The 20004-nt window shown below is 42.2% G+C and overlaps 2 protein-coding genes across 13 annotated transcripts in view; both read left to right on the forward strand.

The window, feature by feature from the left end:
• Positions 1-894: 894 nt before the first annotated feature.
• On the forward strand, positions 895-10117 carry LOC121545106 (heterogeneous nuclear ribonucleoprotein Q-like). 5 transcript variants are annotated; one of them, XM_045209217.1, is made up of 12 exons: positions 895-1032; positions 2600-2759; positions 3531-3649; positions 3762-3869; positions 3991-4104; positions 4364-4540; positions 4657-4792; positions 5463-5668; positions 5878-6027; positions 6125-6246; positions 6438-6811; positions 8786-10117. In XM_045209217.1, exons 2-12 carry the CDS (start codon positions 2612-2614, stop codon positions 8809-8811), a joined length of 1680 nt encoding a protein of 559 aa, XP_045065152.1. In that variant the 5' UTR covers positions 895-1032; positions 2600-2611; the 3' UTR covers positions 8812-10117. The 5 variants fall into 5 exon arrangements, with proteins under 5 accessions (XP_045065152.1, XP_045065151.1, XP_045065153.1 ...); XM_045209216.1 differs by having other exon boundaries at positions 896-1032; positions 8783-10117; XM_045209218.1 differs by having other exon boundaries at positions 896-1032; positions 6438-6784; positions 8783-10117.
• A 421-nt stretch (positions 10118-10538) lies between these two features.
• LOC121545104 (sorting nexin-14) overlaps positions 10539-20004 on the forward strand; it is a 35363-nt gene continuing 25897 nt past the window's right edge. For 5 of the 8 annotated variants that reach the window (XM_041855497.2, XM_041855501.2, XM_041855502.2 and 2 more), the window contains exons 1-11: positions 10539-11162; positions 11386-11506; positions 11598-11671; positions 12134-12212; positions 12305-12348; positions 12451-12538; positions 12614-12698; positions 12797-12953; positions 13207-13282; positions 13488-13613; positions 13713-13827. In XM_041855497.2, the coding sequence (XP_041711431.1) occupies positions 11026-11162; positions 11386-11506; positions 11598-11671; positions 12134-12212; positions 12305-12348; positions 12451-12538; positions 12614-12698; positions 12797-12953; positions 13207-13282; positions 13488-13613; positions 13713-13827 (1102 nt within the window). In that variant the 5' untranslated portion in view covers positions 10539-11025. The remainder of the gene's footprint in view (positions 11163-11385; positions 11507-11597; positions 11672-12133; positions 12213-12304; positions 12349-12450; positions 12539-12613; positions 12699-12796; positions 12954-13206; positions 13283-13487; positions 13614-13712; positions 13828-20004) is intronic. The other 3 variants (XM_041855498.2, XM_041855499.2, XM_041855500.2) reach the window with 3 other exon arrangements.

The following is a 20004-nucleotide window of genomic DNA, read 5'->3' on the forward strand; positions in this document are numbered from 1 at the left end:
TGGCATTTTCAAGGGTGTTTCTTTACTACGGCTCTCTCTCAACCAATGATGATTTCAAATTCATTATAGGCACCAACCCGAAGAAAACAGACTGAACTTGTCCGAAAACAGACTGAACTTGTCCAATAGGAAACACGTTTTCTGTTTTGCTACGTTTTCGGTGTGCACTAGTGAATACAACACTAGCTGCATTACCAGGACAGTTTGACTTAGAGAACAATATCGGCCTCTACACCTCAGGGGTTTGCACAAATCAGTGTGCCTGATTGTTCTTCTAAAATATTCAGTGGAATTCAATAGAATCTGAACTGTGTAAAAAACATGACTGAGACACTACGAGACACTAGTTATGATGTCTAAAAAATGTGTAGGAAGTTGAAAATAGCCCATCACAATGATCTCAAGAACAGCCAACCAGTTTATAAAAGATATTGAAAAGGATTGAGGTTAATCCCATTTAAATTCAGGCATTTCAGGAATCGTTTCAAATTCAAATTCAAGAATTGTAAAGTTTCACAATTTCAATTGGATATATTTCAATGCCTCAATTAAAACTTCCTGAATGGACCCAAAACATAAAAGGGCTGATATACTGTGTACAAGTATTTAGAATTCTAACAATAATTTAGGCAAAGGTGCTGAACATTGTTATGATAGCCTATTGTATAAAATCTATCTTCACAGACTTTTGAGTTGAAATCCTCGCCTCTCTTGTCAGTCAAGCCATTTCAGATGCAAAATCAGAGGCAAAATATCACCTTCTGCACTGTAGCACTACATGCACAGTACATACTGATCATTTTCTACTCTACTGTAGAGTAAATGCATAGACGGCAAGCCCGTGCATGGGTGTCTAAGAAACCCCATCGACAAGACAAAACTCGCAGCGTGAACGTGGCAGCCATTTTACATCCTCAAGAGTGAATGAGTGGAGCCGAACCAGTGCCGGGAGTTGTACACTTTTTCTCTTGTAATTATCAAAATTTCCTTCCGAAATAATCAACACCATACAAGTTGGTGATACATCGGCAGGTATGATGAATACTACTAACTGGTCACGTGATCATAGTACAATTTATAGCTAAAGTATTTGAGCTTGTGGTGTTTCAAACAATGTGGAAACGGGTGGTTGGGACGGGTTCTCCAGACCGGCTTTTTGAAAATGGACTCTCCCTATGTGGCGGCACGTTGACAAACCACGAAGCTAGCTACTTAACATACTACAAGGCCTCTCTCTGTTCTACATATGGAAATGTAGAGCCAAATTAAGTCAGCCATCAAGCGATATATGAGCTTTCGCGGTTTTAATGGTGTCGCTAGCTAACTCAGCCAAGTGGGCTAATTATGCTAGATCAGGAATGACATGCTAATTGTCACTAGCTAACGTTACCTATTTAGCTAACCCAGCCAACCAGGGAGCTAACCTCAGCGCGTGAGCGTGCAAACTTCGAGATAATTGCCTTTGCCAGATAGTTTTGATTCAACTCGCGAGCTAATGTTAGTTCTTTTTTAGCTAACCAATTTGGCTAGCAAAACATTTGGTCATCAGTCCGCTAACGTTACCTAGCTAGTATGGTTAGCTAGCTAGGTTTGTTATTATGACTTGACAGGGTTGGAGGACCATGATTAGTTAGCAGGCTATTATTTAGCTGGCTGCTAGCTAGTAACTTATGTAGCGAACGTTATGGATAACGCAACTAGATGACGTTGGCTAACAGTGTCTGAACACTTGTGTGGTTATAGCTAGCTACCTAGCTAAATGATTAAGTTAGATATGAAAATTAAGTGTAGCGATGTTGCTTATCAAGTTTTGCTAGAGAATTGTGGATAGTTCATCGCAAACGTTAGTTGACTGCAAATACTTTGCATGAGCACAAACTGAAATGGCTTCGATAGACTGCTCCCTTTACCCTAACTAGCTAGGTTTGCTATCATTCTATCAAGTGCCTTGCGACAAGTTATCAAACATTTAGCTAGCTATGTTAGCAATAACCACTGTTGCTAGATGTAGTCTACCACATCACGTCATTTGCTCCTGTACAAATGCTTGCTGACTGTCTTGTTAGCTACCGGAAACGGGTGGTTTAGAAACTCTGTCGCGGTGCTCTGCCGAAGGAACACGTGTATCAGCTATCTAGCTAGTTAGTGCTGAAGTCAACAATCAGTAGGCTAATTTATAATTTAACAATCAGGCCATGCCCTTCTATGCAGCGGGAGATGAACGTAATGTTAGCAGCTATAGCTGTGTTGTGCAAAGTTGTTATTCCAACACGGTCAAAGGCTGGAAATATATAATTACGTGTACACATTTTACCATGTAGCCTAGCTAACTCTCCTCATACATTGCAGATTTAAACGCAAGGAAGTATAAGGTATGCAGTTATAGTAAATACCAATGAATGGTTTTTAGTAGGTGTCAGCATTTTCTAAATTGATACAGACATGCAAATTCAAATATTGTAATTTAAATGTGACCTGATTCCACTCTTAAGGGACCACATGAACCCACATGTGTGCCTGTTGCACATGACACCCCCCAAAAGCTCTCAACAGTCTTGCACTTGACCCAGGATTAATTTGGCTCATTGCATTTGCACAGATTTCTGGAGACATGGCCACAGAACATATTAATGGAAATGGTCCAGAAGAACCAATGGACACCACTGCTGCAGTTACCCATTCTGAACACTTCCAGACTTTATTAGAAGCTGGTTTACCACAGAAAGTTGCTGAAAAACTAGATGAAATTTACATAGCAGGTAAGGCACATTGAATATCCAGCATATTCGTACACACAAATTATACTTTTGCATGTGCTGTCATATTTTACATTAGCTTTGAATGTGGGAATTGGGATCCTCAAGCAACTTTTTGTGGTTTCGTACCAAAATGGGTACTGCAGTGTAATGAAAAAAAGAGAATTCATACACTACCAATATCAGTGTGAAATAAATGTTTTGGGTACATGTCCATTGTCTTAAAGGTATATCTGGGCAGAGCACTGGTGTCACGGACCCTTTGTGTTCTCAAGAATTGAAGTGTAGCAGCACAGATGAGCAAAGAGTTAGGCCACAGTTCAGCGGAGGTCTCTCTGGACAGTCTCGGGCAGAGTGCAGCCAGATGGGCACATGCAGCAACAATGGCAGCAGCTGTTGGTGGCTGGGACAGGTGATGGGCCCTCCAAGAGCATAATGTGCACAAGCTCATTAGGGGCGCACAGTGCAGAGGACCGCCATATCAAGTTAAAACATCACATCTGTTGTGATTTGTTCTGCAAAGGTTGAAGAAAGTGCTATTACTCAAGGCCATTTTAAAATATTGGTCTCCTGAGATGGTTCCTTTTCTCAGATAATGTTATCCAAAGTATGAATGTAGTATTCCAATTTCAGAAATACCTAAAGAAGTCATAGCCACAGAAATAAGTTAACTTTGATATCCCCAAACATGCGTTGTGGCTAGATCCGTTTTGAAAAGATGTCATCCAGTAGTTCTGTTCCTACTAGTAACTGATGTTTTTTGGTGTCCCTCAGGTTTGGTATCACACAGTGACCTAGATGATAGAGCGATTGAGGCTCTGAAAGAGTTCAACGAAGAAGGTGCTCTGCAAGTTCTGTTGCAGTTCAAGGACAGCGACCTCTCACATGTTCAGGTATGTATGGCGGGGGCGGTGTCATGATTGGATCGCATTGTGTGATCACGTCTTCAAATCAAATGCTACAATTTCACCCTCTAACGTGTACATATTTTTCTTTACTCAACAGAACAAAAGTGCCTTTCTTTGTGGAGTTATGAAGACATACAGACAGAGGGAGAAACAGGGGACCAAAGTCTCAGACTCCAACAAAGGACCAGATGAGGCCAAAATCAAAGTATGGTTTTAACAAACATTCTTGATATAAGTGATAATTGAGACATGGCATCATGCTTTTTATATTGTGGAGTTGTTCTCTGGAAGGTGTTTGACCTCAATCATGTTATTTCAATAAACAGGCCCTGCTGGAGAGAACTGGCTACACGCTCGATGTGACAACAGGTCAGCGGAAGTATGGAGGCCCCCCTCCGGATTCGGCTCACTCAGGGGCACAGCCCACAATTGGTACAGAGGTATGTCTCTCTACAATAGTTCAATGGTGTATTTGATTAGTGTGTTATAGTTTACTTCAGTGTGTATGATGGTGTTTCTGCATTCTGTGTCCAAATAATGAAAATATGTACTTTTTCCTGGAGTAACTCTGGTTACGCTGATGATTTACCGCTAAGATCTGACTGGACACCCATTCATTCAGTATTTTAGAGATTTATTTTGTAACAATGACCAATGTTCCTTTCACACCAAGTTAACCTAATTTTGCTTTCATCTCAGATTTTTGTTGGCAAGATCCCTAGAGATCTATTTGAGGATGAGCTGGTCCCTCTGTTTGAGAAAGCCGGGCCCATTTGGGACCTGCGTCTGATGATGGACCCCCTCAGTGGCCTGAACAGAGGTTACGCCTTTGTCACTTTCTGCACTAAAGAGGCTGCGCAGGAAGCTGTCAAGCTGGTATTTACCACTTGTTGGAGTCCTCTCTCCTGACAGAATGATAGGAATGGAGAATTTAGCCCGCCCAATCATGACATGTCATGCACTCTCTCCAACCCACTCCCCTCTTTCCACAGTGTAACAACAATGAAATTCGACCCGGCAAACACATTGGTGTGTGCATCTCCGTGGCCAATAATAGACTATTCGTTGGCTCCATCCCCAAGAGTAAAACAAAAGAGCAGATTGTGGAAGAATTTGCTAAAGTCACAGGTAAGCAGCATCTATTTTTGTTGAATGATCTTCTGGGACAAATTGACATTTTGCTGGGCCAGTCATATTCTGTCTTGACAAAGATTTATATTCACAGTGACTTTGACAACAGTGTTTAAACATTGCCTTACTGTTACTGAATGTAGCAATCATGATCAACCACTAGTGTGTTAGATTGCATTTAGTCTGAGTTTGGGTTTATGTACGGTATGCTATGTAAAGCTGGGCTATATTTGCTCAGACGTTTAATTGCTAATTTCCAATGTCAGGGTTCAGTGTCCAAATGATGAAATGCATATATTTTATCCTGGAGTAACTCTGATTACACTGATAGTTTACTGCTAAATTCTGACTGGACACTTTGCACTTAACTGGGCACAAATCAACGGTCTCAAGACTGATGTCCAAAGAGAACAGCTGTGTCAAAGAAAGGAGACACTAAATGTTCTGAGTAAACCGAAGGAAACATTCCTTGATTGCATAGTCTTGAATGTGTAATATTTTGTTCTGGTGCCAATTATGTTTCGGTAAGGCACTCTCTAGAGTAACTCAGTTCCATTCAATTTTGCTTTGCATTGTGTATGGAGATAGTGCGTGCTGTCTGGTGCACTGGTCACTGTTCAGCTAGGATACCCTTTATGCCTTTCCCGTTCTGCCTCTCTTTCAACAGAGGGTCTTAACGATGTCATACTGTACCATCAGCCAGAAGACAAGAAAAAGAACCGAGGCTTTTGCTTCTTGGAATATGAAGACCACAAAACTGCCGCTCAGGCCCGCCGCCGGCTGATGAGTGGCAAGGTCAAGGTGTGGGGGAACGTGGTGACTGTGGAGTGGGCAGACCCCATAGAAGACCCTGATCCTGAGGTCATGGCCAAGGTAAGGGGAGCAAAATTAACAGGACTCATTTCGCCTGTGATAAATTGTCTTTGTATTGTCCGTCCATTAAAACTTTGCAGAATAACATTGATTTGTGTTCGAGGCTGTTTACCAAGGAGTAAGATTTGAGGTAACCACCGGTGTCCGAGAGAGCCAGAGACATTGATTTTTCAAGTGTAATTGATAAGCCAGTACCATTTTCCTCCCAGGTGAAAGTGCTGTTTGTCCGGAACCTTGCGAGTACTGTAACGGAGGAAATACTTGAAAAGGCCTTCAGTCAGTTTGGCAAGTTGGAGCGGGTGAAGAAGCTGAAAGACTACGCCTTCATCCACTTTGAAGAGAGAGACGGCGCAGTCAAGGTACATGCTGGAGTCTTTATATTACTAACCAAAGTATCACAAAACTGGTAACAATGGCTGTTTTTTGTGTAGTTGTTCAACTTGCCTCTTTTGACAGGCCTTGGCCGACCTGAATGGGAAAGACCTGGAGGGAGAGCACATTGAAATAGTCTTCGCAAAGCCACCTGACCAGAAGAGGAAAGAACGCAAAGCCCAAAGACAAGCGGCTAAGACACAAATGTAAGCAAAGACAATTGATTTGCATTTACTTGAGACCTGCAAATACGGGCCAAAATTACAGTTGCATTGTTGGGTGGCCTTTCACCATTGATTTCTTTTGAATGATTGAATAGAAAAGTTAAAAACGTGATATAACAAGTGCAAATGCGTCATGTATGGTTACTAAACAAGTGCATATCCTCTGTCCCCAGGTATGACGATTACTATTACTACGGCCCACCCCACATGCCACCTCCCACAAGAGGCAGAGGACGAGGCGGCTGCCGAGGAGGCTACTCTTACCCCCATGACTACTACGGCTATGAAGATTACTACGATTACTATGGCTACGACTACCACAACTACCGGGGCGGCTATGAAGACCCCTACTACGGCTATGAGGACTTCCAAGCTCCCGGCCGAGGACGAGGAGGGGCCCGAGGCGGAGCCCGTGGTGGTGGTGCCACCCTATCCTCCCGGGGCCGTGGAGCTGCCACACCCAGGGGCAGAGTGGGTGGCTTTTCCCAGCGAGGTGGAAGTGGCCCTGGATCGAGCAGAGGTGTGCAGGGGACCAAAGGGGCACTGGGTAAATAGGGACTAGCTGTGTTGGCAATGGTCAATAGCAAATGTTAGCTATCGGCTACACAAATGCAAACGTACTATTTGGAGAGGACTCACCCCCCCCCCCACACTTGAATAACCTTAAACGAATATATGTTTTCAACCTGCATTAATTTCTTCCTTATTTGGCATAAATTGACCGAAGTTCGGCATTTATATTCTGTATAAAATATAGGCCTAGAAAGTAAGGAATCATACAGATGCAGACCTGCCAACCGGCACGTGTTTTGCGTACCATGCACATAATTTCATATCAAAGTACGCTGGTATGGAAAATTATCCCAAAATATATAAGCTACTTGTTGGCACATTGTGGTTTTTGACAACTGAACAAATCCATTTCTTCCATTGATACCACTGATGTGTGAGGAAAAAAGGTAGGGAAAATGGAGAACGAACTGTTTGCCGACTACATTTTCCAAAATTGTATGTGTTAGTTAGTTCAAGCGTTTAGCGAGAATACTTTCTTGGCCGCACAGGCTTTGATCTCCGCAAAAGTTAGATGAGTAAAGAAGCGGTGAAGTGTTGCGGTAGTTCAGTGCATGTCGCTGCGTGGATGGAAACAGACATGGCAGAGAGAGCTGTTCTGCTAATGCTGTCCTTCACAGAAAGTTATGTTAAAGGTTAGTAGGCCTATGTTAATTAATCAGTTCTTGGTCTGTCCTCTTGATATAGCTGTATGTCAACAGTAGGCTGCTAATGATGTGATTAATAGTCAGTTCACCAATGACGAGGCATGTTGAATGAATGGTAGCCTAGTAGTCAAACCTAATTTGATGGATTATGTCAGGGATGGAGATCTGAAACAAGCTCAAAGGCCTAGTTCAGTTGTTTCATATTCCAAATAGCCTACAGTAAACCACCCTACTTACATTGAGTAATTGAATTATTCAGAATTTTCTTCCCAAACTAAATTTAAGACAGTTTTACATTTTCACTAGACTATCCACATAAAGACACCTATTAATTAGAATAATCATTACCCCTAAATTTGACCTAGAAAATTGTAAGTGTCATTGAGACCACCTCAATTTCATTTAGGATCAAACAAGACTTCTGTTGGCTACATTGTTTGATATACTTTAAGACTCTAGGTTTCGGGAAATGGCAGTTAAAGGTTTTTCAAAAATGATAAATGCTCCAACTTCCTCTGGACCTCCCCTACCCAACCGTAGGCCTACATCAGCACCACCTTGTCAGAAAATCCTATGGAGAGCCCTGATTTTGTACATTTAAACATATTTATAGTTAGCTACTGAAGAGCAGCCAGTTACTAAGTACCCATAACAGTTTACCATTCCTACTGAGGCAGTCTTCTGCCAACATAATTATTAGGCAGAAAAAGGTGCATTTGCCTATGATTTGAGCAGTGTGGGTGTCACGCGTGCTGTTGTTGGGGCCGGGAGTAGTGCTGCCACTGAAGTGGTACTCATAAAAATTATTCAAGGTTGGCAGGTCTGCAGATGTCACCATTTTATTCCATCTCTTTTGAAAGCTGAGCCTCATACATTCCATTGGTAATTTTCAATGTACAGATATGTGTTTAGCTTTCAGTGTCCAAATGATAAAATGTGTATATTCTATCCTGGAGTAACTCCGGTTACGCTGATAGTTTACCGCTAAGATCTGACTGGACATGTTGAACATTTTAATTTCTGTCCATGTCTTTGGAAGACTTCCTCAAATTAGTGATGGGAAAGTATGCTTATTCTCAACATTTGAAAACACACCTGCCTTTTGGCCTCAGGTCTAAACCTTGACAGGTGTCACCTTTCAGAGCACCAACTCTGGAAAGTCTGCTCCTCTGCAGATTTAGATCATCATATATTATTATATTTGGATCACCCTAATGAAGTCATGTTTATATTCTGTGTTGTGATTGTTTTTTATTATTATTTTGAATTCCATTCCAATTCTGTCTCTGTTGCTTGGTCAGCAGGGAAAAGGGGTCGAGGCCGGTCCTGACCTGTCACTATGAAGACTGACTTACTGTGTTGGGTTACACCAGAAGCTGCAATGGATACGAATGGAAAAGTCAGCGAAATGGTCCAATATTCCAGCCTTACAGAAGCATCTCCCCCAAACTGCCACCTAAACAATCACCGGATTATTTAGAAAAACTTGCCTCCCCCTGTATGCCCCAACACCCCCCAAAAAATGCCATTTTAAATAATTATTGAAGAATTTGCACTTTTTAAGTTTCTTAGTTTGAAGTGGCTCAAAGGAGCTTGATGCTATTGTATATTTTTGTGCTAATCGCAATTTTTATTGTCGGAATATCCCTGTTAATCTTAATCGTTTGATTTGGATGTTTGAAGAGAACATTTGCAGGTTTTAGGTGTAACCACCTGGCATGGATAAGTCAGGCATTCCAGGAAAGTGGTTCTTTTCAGAACTTGTCTTTTTAAAGGGTTGGTTAACTACCTCAGTACAGAGGATTAAACTACCCGGCCTGTACTGTAAATAGGGAAACTATATTGATGAAAGCAGGGCTTGTTTCCTACAAAATATGCACAAGAGCAGCAGCACAACCGAAAGGACTTAACGTAATAGTCAATTTGCTGCAGCTCTGACACGGCAAACAGTCAAACTGGGCATGCAAAAATAATCTCATATGATGAGCCTGAACAAGCCCTGCTTTTATCCTATTTTGAACTGAATAAGCCACCTTGCTTCTTCAGATTATTGTAGTTACTGGTTGTATAGTTTGGAAAATGTTACTTTTGTAAAGGCTTGAACATCAACAAAGGCATCAACTACCTTTGAAAAAGCCCTGCAGTGTCCCTTTGCCACTCCAATGGATTTTTTGGTTTTTAGAATAGATCAGAATTATGTTCAGTAACACCCCCTTTAGTGTAAAATAAATATCCCAATCATGCGACATCTTGAATGGTCCCTCTAACTCTGAGCCAGCTACAATGTAATCAAGTCTCTTGATTAAAAATGAATTGCCATACTGCCCAGCCAGCGAGCATGTGTGCCTGTAGCTGTTTCGAAGGGGATCGTGATCATACAGTGGTAAAAGGGATACTGCAGCTATTATTTGTATTCCATGTGTATAGCAAAAAGGAGACTGAACTATTCATCCGGTTTTGTACACTGTTAACTCCCTCTCAATAAAATAATTACAACCACCTTTTGAAAAAAAAGTTAGCAGTTTTAAACTATTGTTGGTGGCCAACAACGTTTTTTGCATTCCTGCAAATAAATTGTTTTATACTGTAAAATGGAGGTGAGTAACTTATTTTTGTAATAAAGTTTTTGATTTCTATCTGTGTCTTACTCTCTGTATGACATCCTGTTAAACCATCTCACACATTTGATGCACTGATTATAGCTTTCTGATTCACACCACAGTCACTGTGCACTACTTTCTCATTTCCAGGGAGTCTTCAACCAGAGGTGCATGTGTGCTATCCTGTGATTTCAATTGAATCATTACATTCCGTTATAATAAGCACTTCGTTGACAGTTAGTACTGCTGCCACGCATCGTCGTCGTTTGCTGCTAGCTTGCCACAACACGAAATTAGTACTGAAGAGCTGCATTTGATATGATTAAATTTTGGAATACTGTATATTCACGGTTATGTTAGCAGGGGCAGGGCAGGTGATATGGGCTATAAAAAAATAACAGCCAAGAATGTTGCATGATTCCATAATGAACCGGATGTGACATCAGCCTGACGACGACTGACCGTCCCGTTATTTCAACGACGAAAGCACGTAGGCATGATGAAGCTGGGTGGACATTGATAATAATGATATTCAGAAATATATAGACGGTGAATGCATGGGAAGTCATTATTGACTCGCCAGGTTTACACAGGTTTACAGCAGACTGGCGCGTGCCCTGCAAACGTCAAAGACCGTGCGCATGTCAATGAGCGTGCTGCGTGCAGTATCAAGAGGGGATGTTGACGTTGACGTTTGGCTAACATGATGATAGGTAGCGTTTCACACATCAACTAGTTAGCTTGACTAATCCTGCATATTTGTGAGTATAGACGACAAATTATCAAATTTCACCGTTATCCTGCATAGGCTATTTATATGACGTTTCTAACATCGCACTTATTTGTCGCAGTGTTTATCATGGAACGTCCTCCATTGCTTTCCAGTTAAAGTGCAACATAAACGACGTGATTATATTTACTTGTGTGCATTGTCCATCCTAACAATGGGATGCATCAGGGTCTACCTGCAGAAGATGAGGCACAGGATGAAGCTGGACCTATTGAGAGAACTGGGCCGCCAGTATCCAGTCTTCTGCTTCCTTCTACTTGTCTTGCTCTTATCCACTGTTTTGTTGAACAGGTAGGTACAAATAGGCCTACTGTATGCTCACAATGTTTCACACGTTTACAAATTGTAGGCCTGCCTACAATAAAACAGACTATTGCATGAAGCTCAGAATCACAAATAGGCAGTATTTGTGTCAGTTGTGTTAGTATCGATTTAGGAATGACTGAGGTAGACTAATAAGTCATAATACATTCCCAATGTAAGCATATGTGTATTTTTTTTATTGAATTCACAGATATCTGCACATTATTATGGTTTTCTGGTCGTTCCTGGCTGGAGTTGTCACATTCTACTGCTCTCTTGGCCCAGAGACTCTGTTGCCTAATATCTTACTGTCTATAAAGCCAAAGACCAAGGTAGGTTTACCTTAAGTACAGAAAATATACACCTGTAACTATATATTTACTTATAGTCCAGGTTGATAGACGGTGGTTTTGTATCTGTCAGCAGGACCAACAAGAGTTGTTTCCCTTGGGTCACAGCTGTGCAGTCTGCGGGAAAATAAAGTGTAAAAGGCACAGGTGAGATCACTGCTCCAAAAATACTGTATGTGAATGAATGTTTATTAGGATGTTGGCTTTATTGTATTGATGTGGGATTGAGAGTGAAGAATACTGCATTATGTTCCTACTGTTTGGTCTCTGAGTTTACTGTTAATCTCTTTCTCTCTCGCTCTATTAATTTGACAAATAGCGCAGGAATTCCACAACTTACTATTTTGATGTTCACATTCATTCAGAATTTAGTTGTTGATTTTGTCTTATCACCAGAATGTTAGATGGTGTTTTACAGCACCCCCAGTGGCCAGCTAGTATACTGGAGCACATCATGGAATTGAAAGTGTCCCGCGTGAGCACTTTTAGTAATTTGGCTATATGAGACAACAGAGTGAACTAATGGTTTTATCAACATTTCACAGACTAATTGAAAACAGAAAGTAGAGTTAATTGCCATTATGTATGTAAATAATGTTCTATTGACAGACCAACATTACTATTGGAGAACTATCAACCATGGCTGGACTTGAAAGTTCCCTCCAAAGTGGATGCCTCTCTATCAGAGGTATGGGACACTGAAAAAACACCTTTATTTTGTGCATTCTGAAAAGTGTGTCTGTCATTCTAAGATGTGATATGTTTTTGCTTTGTTTCAAGGTTCTGGAACTGGTTCTTGAAAACTTTGTGTATCCCTGGTATAGGTTTGTTACTGTATATTACTCACATGTGCTGCATGTTGCATTAAATAAATGCACTGGCATGATATGTGTAGACATATGACCTGGTTGTTTTCTCCTGTGAAGGGATATCACAGATGATGAAGCGTTTGTGGATGAACTGAGAGTGACTCTGCGTTTCTTTGCCGCTGTGCTCGTACGTCGAACTCAAAAGGTAAAACAAACAGGATTTAGACTGTTCTAGATATCAGGTTTTTAAACCTTTTATACTATTTATGTCCTTTCTCAGGTTGATATCCCAGGTCTTATCACGGCCAAACTGCTGAAAGTTTCCATGAAGCACATTGAAATAATCACCAAAGCAAGGCAAAAAGGTAATCCATCTAAGTTTCAAATATATTTTACCGCCAGAGTTCTTTCCAAAGAGTGGAACTGTGACCAGTGGGCTCTTCACTCTGTTTCTACCCCCTAGTGAAGAACGCTGAGTATCTGCAGCAAGCAGCACTGGAGGAGTACGGCCCTGACCTGCACGTGGCACTACGCAGTCGCAGAGACGAGCTCCTCTACCTCAGGAAGTTGACTGAGATGCTCTTCCCCTATATTCTGCCCCCCAAAGCCTCTGACTGCAGGTAACATGGCACCATCATTCTTGAGGCAATATAGGTAATTGTTTCCTGGGTTATGTTCATTAGGGTACACTGTTATAACAGAATACAAAATTGAGTGTTTTTTATTAGACGTTCAGAAATGTTCAGATATTGCCTTCTTGTTTCACTCTGTTTCGGTGCATTCGGGGCATTTCTGTTTCATGCTAACTGTATACGAACCTGGTCTCTGTTATCCCATTTCTCTCTTTCATACCTGTCTCTCCACTATCCTCAGATCGCTTACTCTTCTAATAAGAGAGGTGTTGGCTGGCTCTGTTTTCCTCCCTGCCTTGGACTACCTGGCTGATCCTGTGAGTGCTTTGTAGACATGAAACATGTTTAATTTAGAAACCATATGTAACATGTTTCATTGACATATCAGAGGTAATTTCCGTTCTGATTCATTTAGAAAGGTTGTTTTCAGGCTTGATGTGATTTGCTGTCTTTCCCAGGACATGAACAAGCCAGAATGGACATAGATTGTCTGTTGTAAATCAATGCTCATTCCCATTTTAGGACACCGTGAACCATTTGCTTCTCATATTCATCGACAACTCTCCTCCCGAGGCCGCCATGGAGCCCAGCTCAACCTTGGTTCCCTTCCTGCACAAGTACTCTGATGTTCGCAACAAGAAGCCCTCTGTAAGTAGCCTAGTAACCCCTCCTTTCCCCCTCTTCTCCCAATATACTGCCCTTCCATACCACTGATCTCCCCCCTCTCTCTTCTCCCCTCTTTCTCAGGTGCTGAAGCTGGAGCTGAAGGAGATCAGGGAGCAGCAGGACCTGCTCTTCCGCTTCATGAACTTCCTCAAGCAGGAGGGGGCCGTGCACGTGCTCCAGTTCTGCCTCACTGTGGGTAAGCAGGCTTTGACCATTCACCATTATCCCAGATATAGATACAATACAGACTGACAACTATGTCCTGGCCAAGGATGTCAGGGACAAGATTGTAGACCTACACAAGGCTGGAATGGGCTACAAGACCATCACCAAGCAGCTTGGTGAGAAGGTGACAACAGTTGGTGCGATTATTCGCAAATGGAAGAAATACAAAATAACTGTCAATCTCCCTCGGCCTGGGGCTCCATGCAAGATCTCACCTCGTGGAGTTGCAATGATCATGAGAACGGTGAGGAATCAGCCCAGAACTACACGGGAGGATCTTGTCAATGATCTCAAGGCAGCTGGGACCATAGTCACCAAGAAAACAATTGGTAACACACTATGCCATGAAGGACTGAAATCCTGCAGCGCCCGCAAGGTCCCCCTGCTGAAGAAAGCACATATACAGGCCCGTCTGAAGTTTGCCAATGAACATCTGAATGATTCAGAGGAGAACTGGGTGAAAGTGTTGTGGTCAGATGAGACAAAAATCGAGCTCTTTGGCATCAACTCAACTCGCCGTGTTTGGAGGAGGAGGAATGCTGCCTATGACCCCAAGAACACCATCCCCACCGTCAAACATGGAGGTGGAAATATTATGCTTTGGGGGTGTTTTTCTGCTAAGGGGACAGGACAACTTCACTGCATCAAAGGGACGATGGACGGGGGCCATGTACCGTCAAATCTTGGGTGAGAACCTCCTTCCCTCAGCCAGGGCATTGAAAATGGGTTGTGGATGGGTATTCCAGCATGACAATGACCCAAAACATACGGCCAAGGCAACAAAGGAGTGGCTCAAGAAGAAGCACATTAAGGTCCTGGACCTAGCCAGTCTCCAGACCTTAATCCCATAGAAAATCTGTGGAGGGAGCTGAAGGTTCGAGTTTCCAAATGTCAGCCTCGAAACCTTAATGACTTGGAGAAGATCTGCAAAGAGGAGTGGAACAAAATCCCTCCTGAGATGTGTGCAAACCTGGTGGCCAACTACAAGAAACGTCTGACCTCTGTGATTGCCAACAAGGGTTTTGCCACCAAGTACTAAATCATGTTTTGCAGAGGGGTCAAATACTTATTTCCCTCATTAAAATGCAAATCAATTCATAACATTTTTGACATGCGTTTTTCTGGACTTTTTAGTTGTTATTCTGTCTCTCACTGTTTAAATAAATCTACCATTAAAATTATAGACTGATCATGTCTTTGTCAGTGGGCAAACGTACAAAATCAGCAGGGGATCAAATACTTTTTTCCCTCACTGTAAGTGTAGGGTGTCCAATCAAAAACTTATCTTTTGGGTAAAATATGTTAATTGTGTAGATACTTCTCTAAGAACACCAATGGTCCAAACCTCATGTCTGAATCATGATCTGTTCAAAAGTTATTGGAGTTTTTACTTTTGCCAGAATTAGGGCCAGAGGTAAAACATTTTGTCAAAAATCTGGAAAATTACATTACTGGCTACCTGACAGGCTCACTTTCCCATTGAACTCGTGATCTTTCTTCTCAAATCCGCAGGACATAAAACAATATAGAGGTAAGATGGATATCGATTTTGAGACGTGACAATTAGTACACCCTAATAAGTATAAGTAATACACTATGAAAGTGACGCGTTATTTACCAGGAAAAAAAACGCCATAAAAGCCATGTGGCAGAAGTAGATTCATCCACTAACACAAATATAGTAAGGGGCTAGAGCAAGATGGTGGCATAGGAGTTTTGCTCATGCTTGTGAAAAGTTTTTAAATGCTATTTCCAGTGTTCTTTTGACCATCTGAACTAATCACAAACAAGAATGAGGGCTGAAATGCCTGCCAAGAGAAATATTGACATGTTGGAGCCGGCTACTCCGTCTTTGTCTACAAGTCAAGAAGATAAGAAATCGAGGTTGTCGCTTGCAGACAGCATCCCTCATGAAACGCCCTCTGTACTGGGTCTACAAGGGACGCAGCTCCCCGTCAAAGAGGAGTCGGTTCTATCTCACTTGCTCCTTATGTCGGGAAGGCTTGCTGAACTAAAAGAGTTGATATCCGAAATGTGCACTGATGTGAAAACTACTAAAGTCACAGTGATCGCCATCCTCGCAGACATTGACTCATTCAAGACGAAATTCACTCAATTTGAGATTGGTTTACCTTCGCAATTTCAGTCTGTCGCAACACAATCAACCCGCACAGACACAATACAAGCGGAACAGCGTAAACGCCGTGATAATATCAACATCAATGCGGAGAACATCCAGGGCATGACTGATTGTATAGCCGAGATGGAGGATTATTAATGCTGCTCATCCCTACGCCTGGTCTCCCTTTCTGAGACCCAGGAGGGTGCCGACACCATATCCTTCCTGCAGAAGCAGCTACCTGTGTGGCTCTTCAGCCTGTCATCCCGCGGGGCGATTGAGATGGAACGCGAACACCGCATCTACACTACATTGTGGTAATATTATTTTCCCTAAAACATGCCTTTTCGTCTTTATGGGCTGCCATTTCTGTTTCTTTTGCTTTTGCTCGTAGTCTTTAATTTTGAGGTCTGAACATGAGAAAGTATTGTAGAGTATTCTAAAGTCTTTGTTCTATTTATTATAATAAAATTACATACCCTTATGTGAATTTCCTTCCATTTTTGCTGCTTCACTGCATCTTTGTCCTTGGAGTCTTGAGGCTGGGTTATATTATGACTGTAGTAGTTTCACTCTGCAGTGGATTTTGTTTATATCTAATATAGAAGAACATTAGAGGTTTATATTTTTTTGTATATGGTTTGCATGGTGTACCCATATTGTCAGCATATGGTGGTATCTGGTGCCCACAGGGGTATGACTCAGCATCTGCATATCACCGATGCATGGGGAAAGGGGAAGAGTGGGTAATCTTAATGGATTGGTGTGTGACCTACACTGAGTGTACATAACATTAAGAACACTTTTCTAATATTGAGTTTCACCTTCCCCTTTTGCCCTCAGAACAGCCTCAATTCATTGGGGCATGGACTCTACAAGGTGTCAAGCGTTCCACAGGGATGCTGGCTCATTTTGACTCCAATGCTTCCCAGAGTTGTGTCAAGTTGTCTGGATGTCCTTTGGGTGGTGGACCATTCTTGATACACACAGGAAACTGTTGAGCGTGAAAAACCTAATAGCGTTGCAGTTTTTAACACACTCAAACCGGTGCGCCTGGCACCTACTACCATACCCCGTTCAAAGGCACTTCAATCTTTTGTCTTGCCCATTCACCTTCACAATGGCATAACTCCTGAGTGGCGCAGTGGTCTAAGGCACTGCATCGCAGTGCTAACTGTGCCACTAGAGATCCTGGTTCGAATCCAGGCTCTGTCGCAGCCGGCCGCGACCGGGAGACTCATGGGCGGCGCACAATTTGCCCAGCGTCGTCCAGGGTAGGGGAGGGAATGGCCGGCAGGGATGTAGCTCAGTTGATAGAGCATGGCGTTTGCAATGCCAGGGTTGTGGGTTCGATTCCCACGGGGGGCCAGTATAAAAAATATGTATTCACTAACTGTAAGTCGCTCTGGATAAGAGCGTCTGCTAAATGACGTAAATGTAAATGTAACACGTACAGTGGGGGGAAAAAGTATTTAGTCAGCCACCAATTGTGCAAGTTCTCCCACTTAAAAAGATGAGAGAGGCCTGTACTTTTCATCATAGGTACACGTCAACTATGACAGACAAATTGAGAAGAAAAAAATCCAGAAAATCACATTGTAGGATTTTTAATGAATTTATTTGCAAATTATGGTGGAAAATAAGTATTTGGTAACCTACAAACAAGCAAGATTTCTGGCTCTCACAGACCTGTAACTTCTTCTTTAAGAGGCTCCTCTGTCCTCCACTCGTTACCTGTATTAATGGCACCTGTTTGAACTTGTTATCAGTATAAAAGACACCTGTCCACAACCTCAAACAGTCACACTCCAAACTCCACTATGGCCAAGACCAAAGAGCTGTCAAATGACACCAGAAACAAAATTGTAGACCTGCACCAGGCTGGGAAGACTGAATCTGCAATAGGTAAGCAGCTTGGTTTGAAGAAATCAACTGTGGGAGCAATTATTAGGAAATGGAAGACATACAAGACCACTGATAATCTCCCTCGATCTGGGGCAAGATCTCACCCCGTGGGGTCAAAATGATCACAAGAACGGTGAGCAAAAATCCCAGAACCACACCGGGGGACCTAGTGAATGACCTGCAGAGAGCTGGGACCAAAGTAACAAAGCCTACCATCAGTAACACACTACTCCGCCAGGGACTCAAATCCTGCAGTGCCAGACGTGTCCCCCTGCTTAATCCAGTACATGTCCAGGCCAGTACATGTCCAGGCTAGAGTGCATTTGGATGATCCAGAAGAGGATTGGGAGAATGTCATATGGTCAGATGAAACCAAAATATAACTTTTTGGTAAAAACTGTTTGGAGGACAAAGAATGCTGAGTTGCATCCAAAGAACACCATACCTACTGTGAAGCATGGGGGTGGAAACATCATGCTTTGGGGCTGTTTTTCTGCAAAGGGACCAGGACGACTGATCCGTGTAAAGGAAAGAATGAATGGGGCCATGTATCGTGAGATTTTGAGTGAAAACCTCCTTCCATCAGCAAGGGCATTGAAGATGAAACGTGGCTGGGTCTTTCAGCATGACAATGATCCCAAACACACTGCCCGGGCAACGAAGGAGTGTCTTCGTAAGAAGCATTTCAAGGTCCTGGAGTGGCCTATCCAGTCTCCAGATCTCAACCCCATAGAAAATCTTTGGAGGGAGTTGAAAGTCCGTGTTGCCCAGCGACAGCCCCAAAGCATCACTGCTCTAGAGGAGATCTGCATGGAGGAATGGGCCAAAATACCAGCAACAGTGTGTGAAAACCTTGTGAAGACTTACAGAAAACGTTTGACCTGTGTCATTGCCAACAAAGAGTATATAACAAACTATTGAGAAACTTTTGTTATTGACCAAATACTTATTTTCCACCATAATTTGCAAATAAATTCATAAAAAATCCTACAATGTGATTTTCTGGATTTTCTTTTCTCATTTTGTCTGCCATAGTTGACGTGTACCTATGATGAAAATTACAGGCCTCTCTCATCTTTTTAAGTGGGAGAACTTGCACAATTGGTGGCTGACTAAATACTTTTTTTCCCCACTGTACACAATCCATGTCTCAATTGTGTCAAGGCTTAAAAATCCTATTTTAACCCGTCTCCTCCCCTTCATCTACACTGATTTGAAGTGGATTCAACAAGTGACATCATCATTAAGGGATCATAGCTTTCACCTGGTCAGTCTTTGTCATGGAAAGAGCTCTTAATGTTCTTAATGTTTTGTACACTCAGTATAAATATACAGTTGAAGTCGGAAGTTTACATACACCTTAGCCAAATACATTTAAACTCTGTTTTTCACAATTCCTGACATTTAATCCTAGTAAAAAATTCACAGTCTTAGGTCAGTTAGGATCACCACTTTATTTTAAGAATGTGAAATGTCAGAATAATAGTAGAGAGAATTATTTATTTCAGCTTTTATTTATTTCATCACATTCCCAATGGGTCAGAAGTTTACATACACTCAATTAGTATTTGGTAGCATTGCCTTTAAATTGTTTAACTTGGGTCAAACGTTTCGGGAGCCTTCCACAAGCTTCCCACAATAAGTTGGGTGAATTTTGGCCCATTCCTCCTGACAGAGCTGGTGTAACTGAGTCAGGTTTGTAGGCCTCCTTGCTCGCACACGCTTTTTCAGTTCTGCCCACATATTTTCTATAGGATTGAGGTCAGGGCTTTGTGATGGCCACTCCAATACCTTGACTTTGTTGTCCTTAAGCCATTTTGCCACAACTTTGGAAGTATGCTTGGGGTCATTGTCCATTTGGAAGACCCATTTGCGACCAAGCTTTAACTTCCTGACTGATGTCTTGAGATGTTGCTTCAATATATCCACATAATTTTACTTCCTCACAATGCGATCTATTTTGTGAAGTGCACCAGTCCCTCCTGCTGGAAAGCACCCCCACAGCATGATGCTGCCACCCCCGTGCTTCACGGTTGGGATGGTGTTCTTCAGCTTGCAAGCAACCCCCCTTTTCCTCCAAACATAACAATGGTCATTATGGCCAAACAGTTCTAAAATGAATTT

The sequence above is a fragment of the Coregonus clupeaformis genome, chromosome 29 (assembly GCF_020615455.1).
Source record: "Coregonus clupeaformis isolate EN_2021a chromosome 29, ASM2061545v1, whole genome shotgun sequence".
NCBI lineage: Eukaryota > Metazoa > Chordata > Actinopteri > Salmoniformes > Salmonidae > Coregonus > Coregonus clupeaformis.